The sequence below is a fragment of the Bubalus kerabau genome, chromosome 6 (genome assembly GCF_029407905.1).
Source record: "Bubalus kerabau isolate K-KA32 ecotype Philippines breed swamp buffalo chromosome 6, PCC_UOA_SB_1v2, whole genome shotgun sequence".
In the NCBI taxonomy this organism is placed as follows: Eukaryota; Metazoa; Chordata; class Mammalia; order Artiodactyla; family Bovidae; genus Bubalus; species Bubalus kerabau.
In genome coordinates this window covers 30,471,609-30,496,506 of record NC_073629.1, presented here as the reverse complement: position 1 = coordinate 30,496,506, position 24,898 = coordinate 30,471,609, and the positions used below count along the sequence as shown (strand labels likewise).

At 37.7% G+C, this 24,898-nt stretch overlaps 2 protein-coding genes and 1 long non-coding RNA gene across 10 annotated transcripts in view; 1 reads left to right on the top strand and 2 right to left on the bottom strand.

The window, feature by feature from the left end:
- Window positions 1-2,442, bottom strand: part of RSBN1 (round spermatid basic protein 1) — a 43,228-nt gene extending 40,786 nt beyond the window's left edge. Inside the window, exon 1 of one of the 2 annotated variants that reach the window (XM_055584691.1) lies at window positions 1,672-2,442. In XM_055584691.1, coding sequence (XP_055440666.1) covers window positions 1,672-2,377 — 706 coding nt within the window. In that variant the 5' untranslated portion in view covers window positions 2,378-2,442. The remainder of the gene's footprint in view (window positions 1-1,671) is intronic. The other variant, XM_055584690.1, reaches the window with a different exon arrangement.
- On the top strand, window positions 1,452-24,205 carry LOC129654936 (uncharacterized). Of its 3 annotated transcripts, none has more exons than XR_008715667.1 (4): window positions 1,452-1,569; window positions 4,072-4,200; window positions 22,857-22,897; window positions 23,694-24,205. It is a non-coding gene; the product is annotated as an uncharacterized LOC129654936 (long non-coding RNA). The 3 variants fall into 3 exon arrangements; XR_008715666.1 differs by lacking the exon at window positions 22,857-22,897 and adding an exon at window positions 5,223-5,379; XR_008715668.1 differs by lacking the exons at window positions 22,857-22,897; window positions 23,694-24,205 and adding exons at window positions 20,527-20,583; window positions 20,701-20,827.
- Window positions 5,544-24,898, bottom strand: part of PTPN22 (protein tyrosine phosphatase non-receptor type 22) — a 57,570-nt gene continuing 38,215 nt past the window's right edge. For 3 of the 5 annotated variants that reach the window (XM_055584699.1, XM_055584702.1, XM_055584700.1), the window contains 10 exons: window positions 23,919-23,995; window positions 22,968-23,785; window positions 20,060-20,157; window positions 19,789-19,903; window positions 18,362-18,391; window positions 14,876-14,959; window positions 13,487-13,602; window positions 11,920-11,950; window positions 7,893-7,970; window positions 5,544-5,666 (listed from right to left, as the gene is read on the bottom strand). In XM_055584699.1, coding sequence (XP_055440674.1) covers window positions 5,602-5,666; window positions 7,893-7,970; window positions 11,920-11,950; window positions 13,487-13,602; window positions 14,876-14,959; window positions 18,362-18,391; window positions 19,789-19,903; window positions 20,060-20,157; window positions 22,968-23,785; window positions 23,919-23,995 — 1,512 coding nt within the window. In that variant the 3' untranslated portion in view covers window positions 5,544-5,601. Of the gene's footprint in view, window positions 5,667-7,892; window positions 7,971-11,919; window positions 11,951-13,486; window positions 13,603-14,875; window positions 14,960-18,361; window positions 18,392-19,786; window positions 19,918-20,059; window positions 20,158-22,967; window positions 23,786-23,918; window positions 23,996-24,898 lie in introns of all 5 variants that reach the window. The other 2 variants (XM_055584701.1, XM_055584698.1) reach the window with 2 other exon arrangements.

The following is a 24,898-nucleotide window of genomic DNA, read 5'->3' as shown; positions in this document are numbered from 1 at the left end:
CACTGTGAATTATACATGCATTTGCTGCTTCCCCCCATAAAAGGAGGTGAAGTCAGAAATTCTAAATGGAACTGGCTACTGCCACTCTGATGCCAAAGAACAGGGAAAGGGTAAGCAAAGAACTGGAAAAAATGAATAGCAATTATGAAAAAGCAACACCATGCAGCTGGACGATGAAGCTTGAACTAGGATTCAGGAGATCTGGGCTCTACTCCCTATTATGCCAATGATTTTTTAAAAATTTTTGGTACTTGTTACTAATTAACTGTGACTAGATTAGAAAAGTCTCTTTACTACTTTAGGCCTGGTTTTTCCCTCTTCTACAATACAAATTTGATTTGGATGATCTCTAAGATTTCCTCTGGCTCTGTACAATTAAAACCCACAAAAATACATACACACATGAAATGAGAAAGTGAAAAATAAAGGTAAAAATAAAACAGAGCAAGATTATTGCATACTGGTGGTGGAAACTGGCACTCCTGTCCATCTGGCACAAGTTCTATTCCTCAGGATAAGACTTAGATACCAACAAAGGAAGAAAAATTTAATTCAATTCAATAAAAACTTACTGAGCAATAATTTGCAACAAACTGCACCATCACAAAACAAAATAATTAGCCCTAGGTTAAGATCAAATATGTGTAAGAAATCCAAAACTCACCCAACCTGAGACTAAAAGACTAGTTCAACTGCCCCAGTACTAAGAACACACAAGTATTTTAAACTCTTCAGAAGATAATGCTAAGAAATTACATAAAATCACCGACAAAGTACAAATACATGGCATAGTCAAAATTCTTATCCTCCCCCCCCCCCCAACACCAAAGAGAAGGAAAATAAATGCTACAGGTACTTTTGAATAGGAAAACAGCAATTTTTGTTAATCTAATTTCTCTAGAACCCACACTCACTTAGTAGAGTCCTACATTTTCTGGATTATATTCTTGACTTTAGTAAGTTTACTGGAAATAAATGCATTCTCAATCTGTTGTGCCAGGTAAATTAAAATGCAACTGGAATTCTTGTCTCTACTATCGCCTACTGAACATTTCCACTTTTCAGAGGCTGGGCTGGTCCTGTTTTCCAGGATCGAAGAGGAGAGAAAGCCCTTTCCTGAAAATTAAAAATGATTTTTACCTCTACATAAAAAAAGAAAAAAAGATAAACTGTGTTTGATATCTCATCTTTCAGAAGCTAAGGCAACCTGTGAGTCCAGCTAATTAATCTCGGTAAAAATTCAAACTCCTTAATAGCCCCAAACCATACTCGTTAATATTGTGGAGCTTTCCATCAAGGAAAACGGGGCGGGGGGACATTTTAGCGACAAGCCTTTACTTCAGACAGTTTTTAATACCCCACATACTATCCCATGCCAAGGATCTCGCGGCGCGGAAACCCTGGCGATTTTGAAAACAAACGTAAAGGCTCCGGGAGGGGGAAATGGTAAGGGGGTTAGTAACTGACAGCTCGGCCTCCAAGCAAGAAGCTTCAAGTAGGTCAGACGGTGTCGACGGCTGGAAATCCAGGGTCCACCCCAGTGGGCTTAGGGGAGGAGAGCAGCAGGAGGTAAGCGGAGGGCAGGCGTCTTTCAGGATTAAAGGGGCGGGATATCGAAACAGAGAGAGACCCAGATAGAGCCCGAGCTCGGGGCAGTTCGGCTGCTCTCACCTCTCTTGGGGGCCTTGAGGAGAGGCACCCCTCCTGTCCTCTCGCCGTTTTCCTGCTTGTCCTTGTGCTTGAGCTCTCCGGGAGCGCAGGGGCCGGGGTCACCATCAGAGCCGCGGTGGTGATGGTGCTTGTGCCGCTCCTTGTGGCCCTTATGCTTGGGCCCGGCTGCGCTCACCGTCAGGGGCGAGAAGGTGAAGAGGGCCGAGGTGCCCGGGGCCGGGAGCGGGGCAGCGACAGCGGGCCCGGCGGGTGCCAGCGAAGGTGGTGGGGGAGGCGGCAGGAGCAGAGGCTCAACAGGGCCTGGGACGGTTGGGGCTGCATTCGTTGGCGGCAGCGGCCCGGGATGTTGGCGGCTGCGACGCCGCCGGTGAGGGGGAGCGAGAGGGGGGTCCTGGCTCGGCCGCCCTCGCTTCTCCTGAGACCCCCCGCTGCTCGCTCGGCGCTGCCGCTTCACTCCCCGCGGCGAGACCCCAGCGTGGGGTTTCTCCTTCCCGTCTTTGTCCGCCTCCTCCTGCGCCGCCACCGCCCGTACTACGCGCACCGCTCCGACCTGCGCAGCCATTTCACCCACAAACACACATTTAAATGGCCCGACCGCCCCCCCGTCCGCGTATCGCGCAAGCGCCGCCCGCGCACGGCCCGCTGGGCATTGGAGTCTCTCCCCCACCCTCCACTTCTCGGCCATTCTTCGTCCAGAGCTGAACATGCCGGAAGCGGCACTTCCCGGTGCTTCTCCGCAGGCCCCTCCGACCGAGCTCTATTGTAAAGTACCCAAGGCCGCGCAGAGCCTCACGGGAGCAGTAGTTCCCCGCGCCCCCGCCGCGTAGCTGGCTTGTCGAGCCGAGGAGCAGAAAGAGAGCGTGCGCCGAGTCACGCTTCGGGCTGCGACGCAACCGCCGCTGGGCGGAGAGTTGCCGCCAACCGCCTTAACGGCCGAAACAATGTTAATAGCTTTCGAAGTCTGTAGGCGCGTTCCCATTATCGTCTCTGTGTGCCCCTTCGTCATTTTACACGGAGTAGGTGGTCTCCATAGTTACTTTTCAGTTTGCTATTCCTCTCATAACCTTTGTGAGGTAAAAGAATCTCCGGCCTTTTACAACCCTGGACAAGCGATGAGATGCAGAGGAAAAGGGAACGTAGTAACATAGCAAATGAGGGCGATTTTGCTTTAAGATAGAATGGAGCTGCAAATCAGACATTTCTGAACCTCTTCCTGGGCAGTAATTGCTATGGTTACAAGCACAGGCGCGACAAGGCAGGTGCAAGAATTGCCTGGGAGCCCGCTGAGCGCCGCCCACCTTTCCATCGAGTCACAGCCCCTCTAGTGCCTGGAAAGGTAGAGTTTGTGTATTATTTAAATCCGTTCCTGCAGTTGCGGAAAAATTCTAGATGGAAAAGTATGTTTTGAAATTTCTTAAGATTTTTGCAAATCGTAAATATACGGCTGCATAAATTTGAGAAGTGTGTCTACCATAACACACTCCAGAAATCATCACTACTCACCAAGTTTTCTGCCCGGAAATTTATTTACAATTTGATCGGAAATTTATTTACAATTTGATCGTCACGTTACAATTTTACCGCCTTGATAAAGATATTTGAAAGTAATTGATTACAATAAACTACTCAAGATAAAATCACTGTGGTTTGATACCACTAGTATCATGAAGTATTCAGCTCAGTGGACACTATAAAGTTAGTTTAAAAACCAGAAAGTTTATTGAGCACCTCTTGTATACAGTACACTATACAATAAAAAGGTAACATTTCATCTAATGTGTGTCTTTATTGGGATTCCTAATGAACAATATTGAAGAACAAATGTCTATTTCATTTTCATAAAGTTATAAACTTTTAAAGTGAAATCATTATTAGTCAAGGGGAATCCTTTGTAATAATCACCCACTAACTTGGTTGTTATATACAATTAGATTTGAAAGATCAACTTTCTTAAGGCAAATATATATAGAAAATATATATTTTCTATATATATAGAAAATACATAGAAAAAAATTTAGTAGTACCTCTGGTTAGTTGGATATAAGTTGTACATGTTTTACAGGACCTTTGAAATGAAAAAATGCTACTGTATAAACAGCATGTTTATACAGCTACTTTGTTGTTTCGTTTTGTCTTTATTTTTGATTGAAGGATAATTGCTTTACAATATTGTGTTTGTTTCTTCCCTACATCAACATGAATCAGCCATAGGTAAGCATGGTCACTTCCCTCTTGAACCTCCTTCCTGCTTCCCACCCTACTATTTTGTTGATTATTTTTCTAGATTTGGTAATTGAACAACTTTGGCTAAAGCTTTTCAGGAACTGAACATCTTGTTATTTGGTATATCCAAACAAAAGGCTGATTATTGTCATTAAGTATATATTTTATTCTCCTTAGGTGTAACTTCTTTTCTCACTACTTTGTTTCCCACAACACTTGGAAAAGGATGTGTACTCCATTTAGGCAGAAATAACTCCCAAGAATCAATCATTTTCACAAGCAGTAATTTCGTACTGCAACCACAAGGTAAGATTTTTCAAAACACTTTTTATAGTAACATCTGAGAATGTAGACAAATTGAGGTCAAATTTTTACAAATCTTTTAACTTTATATTTAGGTAGAAAGGTAAAGTAGAATAAAAATAACTTCTAAAAAGGAAAAATAAGTCCATTCTAAAACTTTGTCATACAGCATTCTCTGTACATAAGTTTAAATGACAAACTCCTATTTGTGCTTTCCAACCCAATGTAGATGAGATGAAATGTAAAACTTCTGACACTTATTTGCATATTGGTCTTCTTTTAAAGCTAGCATCATTCCTTCCAAAGAAATCCCAGGGCTGATCTCCTTCAGAATGGACTGGTTGGATCTCCTTGCAGTCCAAGGGACTCTCAAGAGTCTTCTCCAACACCACAGTTCAAAGGCATCAATTCTTCGGCACTCAGCCCTCTTCACAGTCCAACTCTCACATCCATACATGACCACAGGAAAAACCATAGCCTTGACTAGACGAGCCTTTGTTGGCAAAGTAATGTCTCTGCTTTTGAATATGCTATCTAGGTTGGTCATAACTTTCCTTCCAAGGAGTAAGCGTCTTTTAATTTCATGGCTGCAGTCACCATCTGTAGTGATTTTGGAGCCCAGAAAAACAAAGTCTGACACTGTTTCCACTGTTTCCCCATCTATTTCCCATGAAGTGGTGGGACCGGATGCCATGATCTTCGTTTTCTGAATGTTGAGCTTTAAGCCAACTTTTTCACTCTCCACTTTCACCTTCATCAAGAGGCTTTTGAGTTCCTCTTCACTTTCTGCCATAAGGGTGGTGTCATCTGCATATCTGAGGTTATTGATATTTCTCCCAGCAATCTTGATTCCAGCTTGTGTTTCTTCCAGTCCAGCATTTCTCATGATGTACTCTGCATATAAGTTAAATAAACAGGGTGACAATATACAGCCTTGACGTACTCCTTTTCCTATTTGGAACCAGTCTGTTGTTCCATGTCCAGTTCTAACTGTTGCTTCCTGACCTGCATACAAATTTCTCAAGAGGCAGATCAGGTGGTCTGGAACTCCAGTACTTTGGCCACCTCATGCGAAGAGTTGACTCATTGGAAAAGACTCTGATGCTGAGAGGGATTGGGGGCAGGAGGAGAAGCGGACGACAGAGGATGAGATGGCTGGATGGCATCACTGATTCGATGGACGTGAGTCTGGGTGAACTCTGGGAGTTGGTGATGGACAGGGAGGCCTGGCGTGCTGCGATTCATGGGGTCGCAAAGAGTTGGACATGACTGAGCGACTGATCTGATCTGAACATTATTACCATATCTTCATGGTTGATATTATGAATATACACTTATTTTAGCTAGCAGTATTCTATTAGTTTTATTTACAGATTCACTTGCAGGCAATATTCCAAAGCTGTTTTAAATTTTCCAAGTTGATGGTGGGTTCCTTGGTCCTTTGGGTTTTGAAAAACGATTTGCAAAACCTGGGAACAAAAATAAAACTGAATGAAAAAAGATCTCTTATATAGAAATGAACACTTTTTCTTTTGAGTATATTGTAATGTGTGGAAATATATGGATTTTTTTTTTCCTAAAAGGTTAGCATCTTTGATCAATTTAGTAATAGATTATAAAAGCATTCTAGTAATTACATTAGTGCTTAAATGATGACAATAAAATTCTAATAACACCTTAAATTTGTGGAACACTTACAAATTTAATAACGGTAATAATTAGATGGTTAGAATAGCCTTTAGTAATTCAATATTTTTTCTCCAATATTGAGATAATATTGACATATGTATGTTTACATGTGACATATGTATGTTTAAGGTATATGATTTGATACACATAAATACTGTGAAATGATTAGCACATTAAGGTTAACACCTCCATCACCTCACATCATCTCCATCTTGTTTGTTTGATGAGTTTTTAAGATTTTTCTCTTTGATTTAAGATTTTTCTTTTAACAGCTTTCAAATATATAATACAGCACTGTCTGCAATGCAGGAGACCCATGTTTGATCCCTGGGTCAGGAAGATCCCCTGGAGAAAGGAATGGCATCATCTCTAGAGTACTTATAATACCTTATATAATGTAAATGCTGTATAAACAGTTGCTGGTGTATGGCAATAAGACAGTTGATGGAGGGCTTCCTTGGTGGCTTAGTGGTAAGGAATCTGCCTGCTAATGCAGGAGACACGGGTTTGATCCCTGATCCGGGAAGATCCCACATGCCACAGAGCAACTCAGCCCATTGTTGCTTTCAGTAGCTAATTCATATCTGACTCTTTGCTACTTACTGCAGCAAGCCAGGCTTCCCTGTCCTTCACTATCTCCTGGAGCTTGCTCAAACTGATGTCCTTTGAATTGGTGATGCCATCCAACCATCTCATGCTCTGTCACCCCCTTCTCCTCCTACCCTCAATCTTTCCTAGCATCAGGGTCTTTTCCAATGAGTCAGCTCTTCACTAAGCCCTTGTTGTAAAGTTAGACAGGCCATGAGCTATTGAAGTGGTGTGTCTGATTGAGAGAAAAGAAGAAAGCAAGGAACATTTATGTTTCAGGCAAAGTTTGGTGGTTTTTTCATAGGTTATAGAATATCCTATATGAACTTTTTAACTAAATGATTTAATAAGAATAATAACTTTTCTAAATATAACATATTAAACCTTAGAGTTAATGTAATCCAAGTAAAAATTTTAAAACACAAGAAACAGATCCAGAGATTCTAGTTAAATACTTTGCCTTGGTGAGACAGGGACCATAATCCCAGTTGTGGCAGAGATTGCTACCTGTCCACCCAAATTTTTCTTTGTTTCTTCTTCAGGAATAGAATAGTATATGGGAAACTTATCTGCCCAGTGTTATTGCATTTTCTGGGTGTCTTTTATAGTTTGGATGTAGCACACGCATAGCATAATGTTGCCTCTTCCAGGCTAGTGCCTTAAGTCCTAAAGAGGAGGCCACACCTCTTCAACATTTTTCTCTCTTCCTGCCACCTACAGTATGAATGTGGCTGCAGCAGTTTTGATCATTCAGATAAGGACAATACCATGGAGCAACAGTTCCCTAGGGTGTGGTCCCTGGGACTACTGGAGGTCCACCAGACCTTTTCAGGGGGTCTGCTTTTTGGTTTTTAGTAGTAATATCCTATACCATTTACTATACATCTTACAAACTATATAATACTACCTTAAATAGTATGCATTTGTGTTATATAAATAGTAGAATGCTTAATATAAAATTATTTTTAATTTATATTAAAGAGAAACTGGGCAAACAGTTCCTTTAAACTGTCAGAATTGTGCTTCACCTTCTGCTGTCGAATGAGTTTAATAAGATTAAATAGTAGCATCATCTGCTCTTTTCATCATATTTGTATATTTCTTATAACTTTGCTTAGATATGAATTAGAGTATTAATAGTATTTCAGAATTTCTGCATGTGGCTTTCACATTCATTTATTACATGCCAACATGATCATTTGGTACCTAGTTTTATTTTCCACATATGCTAGGCAATTCAGGCCTATGTAACATGTAAGAGGAAGCTAAAAATAAAAAGATAAATGGCATGAAAAAGAATATAAACATAAGGACTTACACATGTAACCTTAAATCATATTAAAGTTGTATCTCTTATACTACAAATGAATAATTAAGGTAAACATTTTTTTAACTCTACTGGAAAGTAACACACATACCAAAATTCAAAAAGGAGCTGGAGTTTTTTGACCGAGCAGTCTCTGCAGGCTTGTTTGGTGGGGAAGAATTACAGATACCTAGAATCAAAAGAAAAAATTGTAAGGGAAAGAATGAATATAGACTCAGACAACATAATTGTTGAGATTAAATGTTTCCTCCAAATTAATTAATACTTCTAGATAAACATCACATGTAACAAAATATAAATGCTTACAAAGGAGTTCATACTACAATTTTCTCATTCTTGTGTGCATTTTTTTTTAAGTTTTCTTTGCAAACATTGTATGGTAAACCCAATACTAAAGAGAATCACCAAAATATTCAATAATATGATCTATTTTATTGTGAATGTACTTTCTATGGGGTTTACATTTTGATTTTCAACTGCATCTTACTTTGCATTCTGATCACTCTTAAGTACATTTTTAAATAATTTGTTCTCCACATTAGCTCATCTATGGCAAGTCTGTAGTTTTTCTTCCACCATCTTCTACTCTGGAATATCTTTATTCACTTTCCAACCAACATTTTTCTATTTTGGATGTTTCTAGTTAGGTCTACAATATTCCAAAAAGCACTGTTATGTTGCTTTGTTTTGCTATTTTAGCTCCATATAGGTAGACTTTGAAATACATTTCTCTTCCTATCACCTTAATATATTCATATATCAATATCTACCCAATTCTGAAAACAATCCAATGAAAACATGGTCCGTATTTTGCACAAGTACTGCCTTATCACCAAAAAAAGATAATTTCAGGTTTGTATGAACTTTCTAGGAAACAGTACATAATTGGGGAGAAATCGCTAAATATACACCTTTATTTGTTCTCATCATTTTCAGAATATAGTGTGAGGACTGCATATATGTTTGTACACACAAAAAATTCTAGAAAAAAAAAAAATTCTAGAAAGCCCTCACACTTCCTGGAGCTACATCAGTATGAATTACTAGCTGCTGCTGCTACTAAGTCACTTTAGTCATGTCCGACTCTGTGCGACCCCATAGATGGCAGCCCACCAGGCTCCCCCATCCCTGGGATTCTCCAGGCAAGAACACTGGAGTGGGTTGCCATTTCCTTCTCCAACGCATGAAAGTGAAAAGTGAAAGTGAGGTCACTCAGTCGTGTCTGAATTGTAGCGACCCCAGGGACTGCAGTCTACCAGGCTTCTCCATCCATGGGATTTTCCAGGCAAGAGTACTGGAGTGGGGTGCCATTGCCTTCTCTGATGAATCACTAGAGTATATCATGAATTTCAGTCAGATTCAAGTAAAATATTTATTGAATACCTACTAGTGCTAAGAATTAGACTAGCCATTGATGATAGAGACATGGATAACAAGTGGGTGAAGGTGAGAAAGTTCAGGAAATAGCTATCATCCCTATATTGCACATGAGCTGAGAGTTGTATACATCCTTCAGAAAGAAAACAATTGTCCCAAAAGGGAAAATTGGTGTTTTATAACTGGAGACAAAAATTTTGCATATATATAGTGAACTACTATTTTGCTTATAGCTTGTCATGGATACTTTTATGCTTCCTGCCCAGCATTAATTCCTTCTTCTGATAATTGAATTTTACTTTTAAGAAATCACCCCTTTCCAATGTTCACCTCCCATATCTTTTGTGATGCTAATCTACCCATAGATCAGAGAGCTGATTTATGACCAGGGCTATCAGTTGGTACTTTGCCATGGTCACCAGTTGTTTAGATCTGACCTCATTCTCTATTGGTCAGTGTCTATGTGTAACAATTGTTAAATATTAGGCATGACACTATCCTCTTAATCCAAGCATTAAATATACTGGCGATAATTGGTTTAGGTTTGACCAAGACAAGCAGGCCTAACAACACTAGTCATCCATCAAGCTGTGGTTTGAGCAACCAGGAAGGAGCTCAGTTTTTTTATTATAAGCCTGAAATCACATGGTAAAATTCAAACAGACAGAAACAAAGTTGGGAGATAAGGAATAAGAGATTAGGCCCTAATTATATCATTTGAACTCTTGGTCATAAGTCAATAAATTCCTCTTTTCTGCTTAAACTAGCTTAAGTTGGGTTTTCTGTCACTTGCAAGTAAAGGATTTCTCAGCAACTAAAGTTTCCCACCAAAAGTAGCATTGGATATCATAGCTGACATTTTCAACTCTTGTCACCAGCAGCTGTAAAGTGAAAGTGAAGTCGCTCAGTCGTGTCCGACTCTTTTCGACCCCATGGACTGTAGCCTACCAGGCTCCTCCCTCCATGGGATTCTCCAGGCAAGAGTACTGGGGTGGGTTGCCATTCTTTTTCAAAAAACAGATTTTGTAACATATCTGTCTTAAACTCTTCTGTGACTTTCTATTGGGTCATTAACATGACCTATAAGGGTTTATTTTCTGCTTTTTTTAAGAGAAAGAAAATGATGTTTCGTGAAAGTGAAGTTGCTCAGTTGTGTCCAACTCTCTGCGACTCCATGGATTGTAGCCTACCAGGCTTCTCTGTCCATGGGATTTTCCAGGCAAGGGTACCGGAGTGGGTTGCCATTTCCTTCTCCAGGGGATCTTCCTGACCCAGAGATCGAACCCAGGTCTCCCACATTGTAGAAAACAATGTTTCGTAAACTAAGCTAATCAAATCAATCTTTGGCTAACTGTTCAATTTACGCATGTTTTTGCTTTTTGCCATTTTATTTCTTATGCTTTCTATTATAATTTGCTCTTGAAATGTTTTAATTCTCTTTTGACTGACTTCAGAAGAAAGACTATATTTTCTAATCATGCTTTCCTGAATTTGCCTGCAATCAGGAGATCCAGGTTTGATCCCTGGGGCAGGAAGCTTTGCTGGAGAAGGGAACCCATTCTTGCCTGGAGAATTCCATAGACAGAGGAGCCTGGAAGGCTACAGTCCATGAGATTGAAAAGAGTTGGACATGACGAAGCAACTAACATTTTCATACTATGATTTCCTCTTGAAATGTTTAAATTCTCTTTTGACTGACTTTAGAGGAAAGAGTATATTTTCCAATCATGCTTTATTATAGGTAGGAAATTAGTTCACTTCAGAGATCAAGTGTGGTAGCAATAAAAGCAGACTAGCACAAGCTTATGGACAGGGAGATACGAGTGAAAACTCAGAAGACTAATATTCAGCTATAAACCTTCTTACTTAGCTAACACCTTACATCCAAGTTTTCTCAGTGCTCTTTGTCCTTCCCCACAATACCAGTATAGCTGTTTAATCCTTGATGATTAACCCGATGGATCAAGTTTGTAAAAAATATACCACCATATACTTTGTAGTTATAAATAGGATTTTGAAGATAACCAGTTTCCCATAGTTTCAGGAGTCAGGGTTTTGTTTTTATTACAATATAGGAAAAACAGTAAGCAACAGACTTTTATTGCTAATAATATTTGATAAAAATGGAAATGTGTCAATACTTTGCTTATTTCATTAAATCAACACATTTGTTTCACAATATGCTTTGCTGTGACTACTTTCAAAGAAAATACATCTGAGGTTAGACTGCTGGGAGGTTTAAATAACACAGTAATGACAGCATTTTAGGATGTATAGAAAGTGCCAAACATCATACTTATTATTATTTTATTATTATTCCTGTGAATCACACAAAGACTTTTCCCTCCCCTTACTCCCTGCCCAGTATTTTAGCATTGTGGAGCCTAACAACAGTGCAGGGCCTGGAGGTGACTGTTCTGATACATAGGCCCTTAGCGAGGTTCTGTTTAGGAATAATACTGTTAATTATTTTTCCCAGTGGTTGTATAAGGAAAAATTACATATACTGAAAGTAGTATGTGAAGTGAAAGAAAGTGAAGTCGCTCAGTCATGTCCGACTCTTTGCGACCCCAATGGACTGTAGCCCACCAGTCTCCTCAGTCCATGGAATTTTCCAGGCAAGAATGCTGAAGTAGGTTGCCATTTCCTTCTCCAGGGGATCTTCCCCACCCAGGGATCGAACCCGGGTCTTCCGCATTGCAGAAAGTGGTATATATATATTCTAAAAATAAGTAACTTACTCTTTTTCACGTTTCGTAAAATTTTCAAACTCTACAAAAATGAAGAAAAGGAAAAGGTTAGTTTTTTCCCTGTGAAATCCAAACACTTTAATCAACTAGAAATATAGACTTCAGTCAAGAGGATTAATTTCTTTAAAAATGGATATCAAAATACACAAAATTATTTTTCTATCATGCCATTTTTAACTCAATGCCAAGTCTCTACTTATCTTGCTGTTTAGAAATAATACTATTATTCTGTCATGAAAAAAGATGGAGTTTCTACTTTTCTTCTTTATTTTTTAAACTATTTTATGTACTGATTTATTAATTTCTGTGGCTGCACTGGATCTTCATTTGCTGCGTGACAGCTATCTCTAGTTGTGGTGCATGGGCTTCTCACTGCGGTGGCTTCTCTTGTTTGGAAGCATGGGCTCTAGGCACACAGACTCAGGAGTTGCGGCTCATGGGCTCTAGAGTGCGGGCGCAGTAGTTGTGGTACACAGGCTTAATTGCCCCTCAGCATATGGAATCTTCCCAGACCAGGGATGGAACCCGTGTCCCCTGCAGGTCTTAACCTCCATGTCTAACCACTGGACCACCTGGGAAGTCCCCTACTTCTCTTCTTTATCAAGTGACTGTTCCAGGACCCACAGTGGCTTCTGAAGATAGCTGTGATACATTCCTAGTCCCATTCTAGTCAAAAAATTTTGCCAGTCATATTCTGTACTCGATTTACTGAGATTCTCTTCATACAATTAACCGTGCTACTTCCTTCTCCGTCCTTTAAGCAAACCCATATCTTCTGCCTCCTTGATGGTGGAGTCTCTAACTTATCTCTTCTAAAATTCTACGATCTCTTCTTTTCTTCACATTTCCTCAGGGTGTATGTTTTTCCACTCTGTTCCACAGTATATTATTTTTTTGATAATTTTCATTTTATTTCTCATATAGGTATTATATTCTAATAATTAACTATACTCTTTTCAAGGACATTTCGATGTCCTTTATGGCATTTCTATTTTTCTAACACTTAACAGAGATGTAATCTTCTATATAATAGATATTTTAAAATTTCTTTTTGAAAAATTTTATTTAGATTTTTAAATATAGATTATTTGTAATTCAAAATATCCTAGTGAAAATGCTCTCATCTTTGTTCTCCATCTTTTTCTTCTGCTTTTTTGGTGTATGTTTCTTTTCATAAACCAATATCATGCCATTTTAATTATTCGGGCTTTATAATATTTTAATACCTGATAAGACTACCCTTCTTTCACTGCTTTTATTTATTTATTTATTTTGCTGTTTCCTGACTATTCTGGCTCTTTCCCCGCACATATAAACTTTGGAATCAGTTTGTCTAGTTTCAGGGGGAAAGAAGTTGGTAGTTTTGGGGGGCATGCTCTAAGTTGCTTTTTTTTTTTTTAATTTTTGGCTTCCCTCTATTAATTTTTATTGCTGTGAGACTAACAATCAATATTAGTGAAGATATTTAGTCTAATTTTTTCATCTTAATGCTGGAGGGTTGGAGTGATAAGGGTTAGGACACCTCTGGCGTATTCCCATAAACTCCTATCTTTTTTACCTTACTCCTTGTAAAATTCTTTTCAGGAGGTTTCAGTGTCTGTTTTGAAGATGTTGAATTTTCCATGGTGTTAGGACAGCTCATAGAACAAGTCTCTACAGGTTGAGCCTGTGTACCTAAAAAACAAAATGTTTTGTTGCATAGCTTCTTAAGACTTCAGATTACATACAGGTATATATTCAGTAATTCTTAGCTTGATTTTTCTGTACATTATTTTTGCAATAGATTATGCATTTTTATTTTATTTTTTTTAAATTTTATTTTATTTTTAAACTTTACATAACTGTATTAGTTTTGCCAAATATCAAAATGAATCTGCCACAGGTATACATGTGTTCCCCATCCTGAACCCTCCTCCCTCCTCCCTCCCCATTCCATCCCTCTGGGTCGTCCCAGTGCACCAGCCCCAAGCATCCAGTATCGTGCATCGAACCTGGACTGGCAACTCGTTTCATACATGATATTTTACATGTTTCAATGCCATTCTCCCAAACCTTCCCACCCTCTCCCTCTCTCACAGAGTCCATAAGACTATTCTATACATCAGTGTCTCTTTTGCTGTCTCGTACACAGGGTTATTGTTACCATCTTTCTAAATTCCATATATATGCGTTAGTATACTGTATTGGTGTTTTTCTTTCTGGCTTACTTCACTCTGTATAATAGGCTCCAGTTTCATCCACCTCATTAGAACTGATTCAAATGTATTCTTTTTAATGGCTGAATAATACTCCATTGTGTATATGTACCACAGCTTTCTTATCCATTCATCTGCTGATGGACATCTAGGTTGCTTCCATGTCCTGGCTATTATAAACAGTGCTGCGATGAACATTGGAGTACACATGTCTCTTTCCCTTCTGGTTTCCTCAGTGTGTATGCCCAGCAGTGGGATTGCTGGATCATAAGGCAGGTCTATTTCCAGTTTTTTAAGGAATCTCCACACTGTTCTCCATAGTGGCTGTACTAGTTTGCATTCCCACCAACAGTGTAAGAGGGTTCCCTTTTCTCCACACCCTCTCCAGCATTTATTGCTTGTAGACTTTTGGATCGCAGCCATACTGACTGGTGTGAAATGGTACCTCATAGTGGTTTTGATTTGCATTTCTCCGATAATGAGTGATGTTGAGCATCTTTTCATGTGTTTGTTAGCCATCTGTATGTCTTCTTTGGAGAAATGTCTATTTAGTTCTTTGGCCCATTTTTTGATTGGGTCATTTATTTTTCTGGAGTTGAGCTGGAGGAGTTGCTTGTATATTCTCAAGATTAGTTGTTTTTTTTTAAAATTATTGTCTTTATCTTATTTAATCATTCTTTGTACCTTTTCCATTTAGGTCCTATTTTATGGTCTCATTTTTCTATAAATTTTGAGAGAGTACTGTCACTTACAATCTTCATCAGCAAGAAGGAAGGACTCTAAGGTTCTCTCTGGTAGTGGAGGTGGTGGGGAAGAAGAACGATCTTGTTGTAGATCTATGAAAAAAAGTATACAAAAAAAAAAAAACCTATCAATTGAAAGTCCTAAGTTAAGCTCGTTTTTTGAGACAAATGTATGATATTGCTTATTTGTGGAATAAAAAAAAAATGGTACAAAGAACTTATTCACAAAACAGAAATAGAGTCACAGATGTAGAAAACAAATTTATGGTCACTAAAGGGGAAGAGGGGAGGGATAAATTGGGAGATTTGGATTTATATATACACACTGATATAAAATAGATAACTAATAAGAACCTACTGTATAGCACAAGGAAATCTACCCAATACTCTGTAATGGTCAGTATGGGAAAAGAATCTAAAAAAGAGTGGATATATGTATATGTATAACTGATTCACTTTGCTGTACACCTGAAACTTAACAACACTGTAAATCAACTAAGCTCCAATAAAAAGTATTAAAAAAATCCTTTTGGTTTTATATTATTTTTCCAATTTTTCAATATTAACCTGTAACAGCCAAATATAAAATTATCTGAACAATGACTAGAGCCTCAAAATTTTTGTTATTGTAGCTCTTTAGTCAGTGAACCTATGCTTTATCACAAATTTAATAGCTGATTTATAAAAGTACTCTTCCAAAGAATTTGAACCTGACTTTAATCAAGCTTCTAATCTTACTATAATTTTGCAGGGAATCCTAGAGATAGAGGAACATGTTAAATAAAACCATGAGGATACAAACAGCCAAATTTGGAATATTAACAGTCTTAAGGACATTCCCTTCAACAAGTAAATGGCAAGAGAGAACATTAAAAAAAGAACTGTTACAAACTTTAAAAGGCTTAACACACATATAAAACAAATGCAAGATGTAGACTTTGTTTGAATCCAGCTTCAGATAAATCAACTGTAAAACATTGTTTGAAAAAAAAAAAATGCTTGAGACAATTCAGGAAAATGAACAAAGTCTGGATAATAGATAATATTAAGCAATTATTAATTTTATTAGTGTGATTAATGCTATTATCGTAGGTTTAAATGTATGTTTGAATATTTCTGTGATTTGATTGTTGTTGTTTAGTTGCTAAGTTGTGTCCGACTCTTTGGGACCCCATGGACTGTAGCCCACCAGGGCTCCTCTGTGGAATTTCCCAGGCAAGAGTACTGGAGTGAGTTGCCGTTTCCTTCTCCAGAGGATCTTCCTGACCCAGGGATTAAACCTGTGACTCCTGCATTACAGACAGATTCTTTACCACTCAGCCACCTGAAAGCCCATTTCCGTGATAAAGAATTTTAAATAATGGAGCTATTTTCCCACAACATAAGTCCTAAAGATACAAATGGTGTTCTATTGATGTATGCTCCTCATTGTACAGCACTAAGTATAATTATATACTTTATTAATGTCTTTTGAAAATGAATACATGGTTAAGTGCTAAAGTTTTATCTGTCTTTGGTCATTGGGTTTTTTAGGTCTCAAGACTTATCTATAAAGCAAGTTCTCTTGTTTATTGCTTGTTTCCTGGGTAATATGCAAAAATTAAATATCAATGCAGTACTTCCATCACCGAATACAATCACTGGCAAATAGTAGGCATTTAATAAATATTTGATAACTACTCTAAAGTAGCTTATCACCTTCCAGTTTGATTTTAGGAAGTATTATGAGAACTATAACTTTCAGATAACAATATCCTGCCAAATACCTTCCCAAAATAACATTTTCACCTTAATGCTCCCCTGATAAAGAACCTGCAGTGCTTATTACTTATTAAATCTAAATTCTTCTGCCAAATTTTATGTGTGATAAAATACACATAACAATATTTGCCATTAATGACATTTAGTACATTCATATTGATGTGCAAATATCACTGCAGTCTGGTTACAGAATTTTAATCTTCCTGAAAAGAAACTACACGCCCATTTGGTAATCACTTCCCATTACCCCCAGATTAGATGGGCAACCACAAATCTGCTTTCTCTATATATAGATGTGTTTGTTCTGGATATTTCATCTGCATATCCTTTAAGTCCTTCAGAACTTTCCCACATTATCTATCCAAATTTATTTTCCTTATTTCCCTAAAATAGAACCTCTGTTGCATTTAAATTAACCTACTTACAGTTTCCTTACAGTTTATGATCTGTACCCATCATGCTTATTTTTACCTTTGAGTCACTGTTACTCTGATCTCTGCTCCTAGAATTCACTCTTTTTTCTTCTATCAATAATTTTCACTTTCTTTTCTCTACTCAATGAAACCTTCCCTAACCACTCCAATGATGCCTTTTTTCCCCCAGCCATATAGATACAACTTAATAGTTGCAATGAGTATTAATTCTGTCTACCCAGTTTGAGTACATATATAATCATTAAGCAACCCACTCCAGTCTTCTTGCCTGAAGAATCCCATGGACAGAGGAGCCTGGTGGGTTACAGTCCATGGGATCACAAGAGTCGGACACGACTGAGCGACTAACACTGTAATCATTAAGCAAGTGCTCTTTCTTATATATCCTGCCTATTCTAACATTGGATAAGGCACACAGAACTTAAAATGTTCATTTAATAATTACCTAATGAAAATTATAATAGGTAACATTTAATGAGGGGCTTCCCTGAAAACATTTAATGAGAACTTATTTGATAACCACTGTGCTAAAAGCTTTATACTTCTTTTATCTCACTAAATCCTCACAAAAATCCTCTTAGAAGGGACGTTCTATTATCCTCATTTTATCAATGAGAAAAATCACAGTCCATGGAGTTGCAAAGAGTTGGACACGACTTAGCAACTGAACAACAACAATATATAACTTAAACAAGGTCATGGATTTTGATAACTGTTGGTAGGCCAGGGATTTGAATGAAAGTCTACCTGACTCCAAAGCCCATGCTTTTTAACGTCTATGTTATACTACTTATTTATATATTTGAATAATATGTTAATATGAATAAATATGTTAAGGGTAACTACTACCTGTCATAATACATGTAAAATACCTATCAGCGTTCAATAACTGTTCGCTGTTGGTGGTGTTATTCATTGTGTAAAACAAGTAAGAAAGTACTGGAGAGGCAACAGCAAGTTAAAAACCACTTAAGTGGTCAGAAATAGTTTTTCAGAATGACAGTGTTAACAATGATAAAACCAGTAAAATGGAACTGCTGCAAAGTTTTAAGAAGTTGTATCTGAAATTGTTGGGTTGTATATCAAGGAGGAGAATTCTAAAATCCTGTTTTCCTCTTACCCTTCACAAAACAAAACTACTAGCCTAGGAAAACCAGAAGTAAATCAATGAGTAGTGGAAGCTATTATGGAAACTATGCCATCTCCTAAGGTGAATTACTCTAAACTTAATGAGCCATTCTTGTAGTACAAATTGTTACGGCTAAATGTCACCTAAAGCCAAAGAAAATAAATGTTTTACCTGATTTTGGACTCCGGGGTTTTACACTCTGGAATAAAAAAAAAAAAAGTGAAAGAACAACATGTACACAAATCTATAAACTCTAGGCAATAAATAGCATTAAAAAAAATTATATTTCTATACCGAGTTAGGAAATGTTTCCCTATTTTTCCTAATTTATAAATATGCTGAATGAATTGTGAAGAATCATCTACTCTTACAGTTATTTTTTTATATATCATGACTTTTGGTTCTAAATTGATCCCTTCTATACTTATTTCCTCCTACTCAGAACATTTCCCTGAAAATTTAATTTAAGGTTAGGTTGTTGCAATTGAAATTACTTCATGATGCTGGAATAGAGGGATTGTTCTTTTTTACCCTAGAACTTGTTAAGATAAAGACCATTAGCAGTAACAGTAACAGTTACTAGTACATTAAAAGTGTAATTTAAAAGGTAGAGAATATTTTTACCACCACTGCAACTGTAGGTATGTTTAAATGTTTTAGATAATTACTCTTCTGATCTCTGAAAGGTTAAGATAGTTGGTTCATCATAGAATTGTACACAAATGCATAACAGATTGTTGAAAGTGTAGGTTTTTCTTCTAGAACCAGATAACATAATTCCAGAAGGTTTGTATTAAATAATATAGACATCTGTTATTTTAAAAAAACTGCTCTCTATAATATGATATCACAGCTAACAAGAAACTGCCTACCAGATGACTACTATGAACAAGCAATCTATTTATGAAACAATTATTTTTGCCTTGATTGTGCTTTATGAATAAGGTCAAATGTTTACTCTTTCACTAAATCTTCCATGATCACTTCCAACCTGAAGGGATCTCTCACTCTTTCAAACCTTAAGAGCTTTCATATGGCGTTGATTATATTTGTCTTGTTATAATAAATCCAGACAAAAATAGACTTTCTTTACACATGCTATATCTCTACTGCTAAACTTCAAATTTCTTAAGGACAATAACTGTATATTACACATATCTTTTTATTCCCCACATTCTCTACCATATTGTTTTATAAAAAGTATCCGCTCAATATTTACTAAGTGATAGATGTTAAAAATATATAAAGACTAGACCACAGTCTGTTGAATCTTAGTGAGTAGAGTCAGAAAAAATAGTTATTGAACCTGCTTGGTCTGCTGCTGCTGCTGCTGCTGCTAAGTCACTTCAGTCGTGTCCGACTGTGCGACCCCATAGACGGCAGCCCACCAGGCTCCTCTGTCTCTGGGATTCTCCGGGCAAGAACACTGGAGTGGGTTGCCATTTCCTTCTCCAATGCAGGAAAGTGAAAAGTGAAAGTGAAGACACTCAGTCGTGTCTGACTCTTAGTGACCCCATGGACTGTAGCCCGCCAGGCTCCTCCATCCATGGGATTTTCCAGGCAAGAGTACTAGAGTGGGGTGCCATTGCCTTCTCCGTTGCTTGGTCTAAGTCTTACCAAATCATCAGATTTCTTTGATTCAGATGTTCCACTGCATTCTAGTGATGTTCCAATTTTTGCCTTCACAGGTGAAGATGAAGATGTGGGAACACCCTGTGGGAGTTCTCCTGTAACATAAATAAATAAATATGATTCAATTCTTAGGAGTATTGTAATTTTAAAGGGCAAATGTTACTCAGCATTGGCACACAGAATACTGAAAGGGCCTGAGAAATAATCTAGTTAATCCACACTTTACTTTACACTTACTGAACTGTACTCACCGGCTTCCTCTACTACAATAAAAGATTCAGGTGTCCGTTCAGGAAGTGGAGGAGGGATTTCATCATCTATCCTTGGAGAAGTTGCTATCAAAAATATAATCACAATTTTTAATTAGAAAAATTCAAAGATTTTTAAAAGATATTTAAGCTGGTATCTGTTCACTCAACAATCCAAAGAAAATTCTTATATTCTAATCTTGATACAAATTATGTCAAGCATCACTAAGATGTATAAACTGGTATCTGTTCACTCATGGAAAAAGCAACATAAATTCTCTCATCCTAAGTTGTAAACCCAGGTTTTTTTATTATTCTTCAAAATTTACTTCTTTTAAAAGCCCAAGGATATTTTAATTAAGTTGCTGAGTATCAGTTAACATAATTAAAATTTTATATTAATTTAGGAAGCTTTGAATTGTTTTCTGCATAACTTTTGCCTTTTGTTTTACATAGAACATACAATACAGCATCATGAAGCGCCTTAACATGCCAGATTCAATTACAGAGGAGGTAAAATCATAAAGATTTTAGTATTTCTTCTTCATTCTTATAGAATTAAGAATACTGACATTTTCCTTTTTACAAAACAATGGTATAACAAGGTTTTCTGTTAATATATTTTTATAGATGTATTCAGAATTTTTATAGAATTTGCTGTTGCAAGAAATTGCCACCAGATGGCACACATGTCAATGTTGCTACAATCCTCGAAAAAGATTTGGTTTCCAAAGTTGGCACTCAGACAAGTTTAAGGTATTGTGGGTATCTAGAAAAATAAAATTTCTTTAAATCATAAAACAAGATCAAAGTATATAACCTTTCCTTCTAATCAAAGAAGGAACTAGATACAAATGAAATATTTTTATAACAAAGCTATGCATCTGTGTATCTTTTGAGGAACTCTGTACAGTGAATGTCATGGGTGGGTGCTCTGTCGCTCAGTCATGTCCTACTCTTTGTGACCCCAGGGACTGTGGCCTGCCAGGCTCCTCTATCCATGGGATTTTTCAAGCAAGAATACTGGAGCGAGTTGCTATTTCCTCCTCCAGGTGATCTTCCTGACCCAGGATTGAACCCGCATCTCCTGCATTAGCCGGAGGATTCTTTACAAATGATGTCATAGAGAAAAAGCTTTCTCTGTTTCCTACTTAGGTGGAATGTTCTATGTAAATTTCTGATGATATACCTAAGAGAGTTAAATTTGATTTTTTGCTTTCCTTCATCTTCTTCCACATCAAACTATTACAATTGGTGACTGCAGCCAGGAAATTAAAAGATGCTTACTCCTTGGAAGAAAAGTTATGACCAACCTAGATAGCATGTTCAAAAGCAGAGACATTACTTTGCCAACAAAGGTTCGTCTAGTCAAGGCTATGGTTTTTCCTGTGGTCATGTATGGATGTGAGAGTTGGACTGTGAAGAAGGCTGAGTGCCGAAGAATTGATGCTTTTGAACTGTGGTGTTGGAGAAGACTCTTGAGGGTCCCTTGGACTGCAAGGAGATCCAACCAGTCCATTCTGCAGGAGATCAGCCCTGGGATTTCTTTGAAAGGAATGATGCTAAAGCTGAAACGCCAGTACTTTGGCCACCTCATGTGAAGAGTTGACTCATTGGAAAAGACTCTGATGCTGGGAGGGATTGGGGGCAGGAGGAGAAGGAGATGACAGAGGATGAGATAGTTGGATGGCATCACTGACTCGATGGACGTGAGTCTCAGTGAACTCCGGGAGTTGGTGATGGACAGGGAGGCCTGGCATGCTGCGATTCATGGGGTCACAAAGAGTCGGACACGACTGAGCGACTGATCTGATCTGATCTGAATAGAATATTTACTTCTACTTTCAAACCACTCAGTAATATGAAACATTGTTTTTGCCTAAGAGCTTTCCAGGTGGCGATAGTGATAAAGAACCCACCTGCCAATGCAGGAGACATAAGAGAAACAGGTTCAATCCCTGGGTTTGGAAGATCCTCTGGAGGAGGGCATGGCAACCCACTCTAGTTAGTATTCTTGCCTGGAAAATCCCATGGACAGAGAAGTCTGGAGGGCTACAGTCCATAGAGTTGCAAAGAGTCAGACTAAGCAACTTAGCACAGCAATTTTTGTATAATATGCAAAAATACAAAATTGTAAAAGAGATAAAGTATGAAATTAAAGATTTATAAAAGATTAAAATCTCACACAGACTACTGAACACATATCATCTATAAAGTTATTATAAAAAGACAGAAAGTGAAAGTGTTAGTCACTCAGTCATGTCTGACTCTTTGCAACCCCATGGACTGTAGCCTGCCAGACTCCTCTGTTCATGGAATTCTCCAGGCAAGAATACTGGAGTGAGTAGCCATTCTCTTCTCCAGGGGATCTTCCTGACCCAGAGACTGAACCGAGTTCTCCTGCATTGCAGGCAGATTCTTTACTGTCTGAACCACCAAGGAAGCCCCTATAAAAGGACAAGAGGAAATCAAATCCTCCTCTTCCTACTCCTGCAGGAAAAGAATTCAAGTCTTAGCAATCTGTTCAATTTAGTATAGCCACATGGTTCTCCAACAAAAATTCTGAGTGACCATGTGGTACTGTTGATCGAATCTTTTCTGATGTTCTTTTGGAAGTTGTTTCTGCATGCTAAGGATAAACTCTGGACTTTTGATAGACACACTGAGGAATGAGGATTACTGCCTTTAGGAGCACGCCTGCTGGCATAGGTCCTGTACTAGATCTGATTGCCTCTACTGTTGCTTGTTTCATGGAATTTTTCTTTTTTTCTTTTTTTTTTTTTGAGGAGGAGGAAAAAGAGGCAAGCAGAGAAGGAAAAGGGGGAAGGTGAGATGAAACCAAATCTTACAGAAACAAAGTATCTAAAATGCCATACTAACTTTTAAAAATAACTTACCTACAGCTGCTGTCTCTTGGTTCAGTGGTGGGGGAAAATTGGTCAGAGTACTCAGTGTTAAAGAATCATGTGAATTGTAATAAGGAAAGAGGGTTGTAGAGGATTTTGACAGTGAAGAACAAGGTAAAACACTTCCATCTTGCTTCTGAGGTAAATTAAAAGACATCTTAGAACGAGCACTACTTGGAGACAATGATGAAAAATAAGGATCTTCTACTAAAGACATATAAGAATGCTCATTAAAAGCACCAGAGTCATGCTGCTTTGCATTAACAGCATTGCATGTTTGATGCTTAGAGTCATGTAATGGTGAAAAATTCAGTTCTGCTGAAGAAACATGCATCACTTTTTGAGCCTGATCAACACAAGAATTGTGTGGTTGAGATTCCAAATAAAAATTTCCCTTTATGTCCAACTCTTGGCTGTCTCTCTGTTGCATCAATTCAAAGGGAGTTGATTTGGTCCGCAGTATTGGCTTCTTTAAATTAGAATATCTTCCTGCTGCATTTACAGGTTTAGATTTAGGATATGCTCCAAACAAAATGGAACTCAAGTCCAAACTTTGATGCTTCTGAAGAGGCTCCCCAGCTATTGGGAATACCTTTGTCTCCCATTTCATGGTTGTGTCAGCATTTTTGTTACAACCACAGTTCAGTTCCAAAAACTCTAAAGAACTGCTCTGTTTAGCAGGGTGCATGACTAACCCTTCCTTTTCATTTATTTCAGAAGTCCTGAGGTCAAAGGAAGAAGCTTCTGCACTTTTCACCCTTATCCTTCCTTTGCTCTGTTGGTTCATCACTGTTGCTTCGTTTATGTTACTGAAACAGAAAGAAAGTGATGATGATACCATATTCCAAAGAGGCCTTTTCCCATATCCTCTTCTCAGCATCACGATGAGATATTCCTCCCAGACACAATTAGACAACATTGTATGTGTAAAACTATACTCACCTTTTTGGTAAACTAGGAGAATAAGATTTTGCTTTTATGTTGGGATTTTGCTCAAAAACTGAATCCTTTGCTTGAATCTTCAAGAGAAGTGAGAGATTGATTTTTAGTGAAGCAATGGTCATGATAGATTTTTAACATTCATAAGATGGAAAAGTTATTTCTCAAAAAAAATAAAGATTTAAAATAATTCATGAAAGAATCATATGAGTTTCCAAAATATTGAATGTAGCAAGAACTTGTTCACATACTGAGATCAAAAGGATCAAAATAAAAGATTAAATAGTGTTATGGAGATTAAGAAGGACTTGCTTATAGCATCATCTTTCATATGTAAAAGTTTTAAAATGTTGTTTACTTAAAATACAACTTTATTCTCAAAAACATTGTACTTTCAGAAATTTCATCATCTCAGCTTTTTATGTTATGTCCTCATGCCTGCTCCATCTTTTTCTTCCTTACTGTGCTCCAACTATACCAGTTTTCTTGCCATTCCTTAAGTATACCAAATTCATTTCCAGTTCAAAGCTTTTACTATTCTTTCTGATTGAAATACCCTTGCTCAATACATTTTGCATGGTTGGTTCTTTCTAAAGTGATTATCCTCTACTTAAATGTCACCTATGTAAGGAAACCTTCCCTGACCACTCAACCTAAAATCACACTCCCACCCACCTGCACAAACACTCTCAATCTTTATTTTCTTCATAGCAATTATCACATTATGAAATTTGTTACTGTGACTCATGGAATCCAAGCTACCAGCAATTGTAAAAAATATCCTGCCTTTGGAGCTGTTTAAATTTGTTTTCTAAAAAGTCAGCAGTGATAAGATTCCACTTGTAATGGGTTTAATTGCGACTCTCAAAAAGATATGTTGAAATCTAATCCCTGAAATCTGCGAATGTGACTTTATTTGGAAATAGGATTTTTGCAGATGTAATTTAAGATGAGATCATATTGGATTATAGTGGGCCCTAATA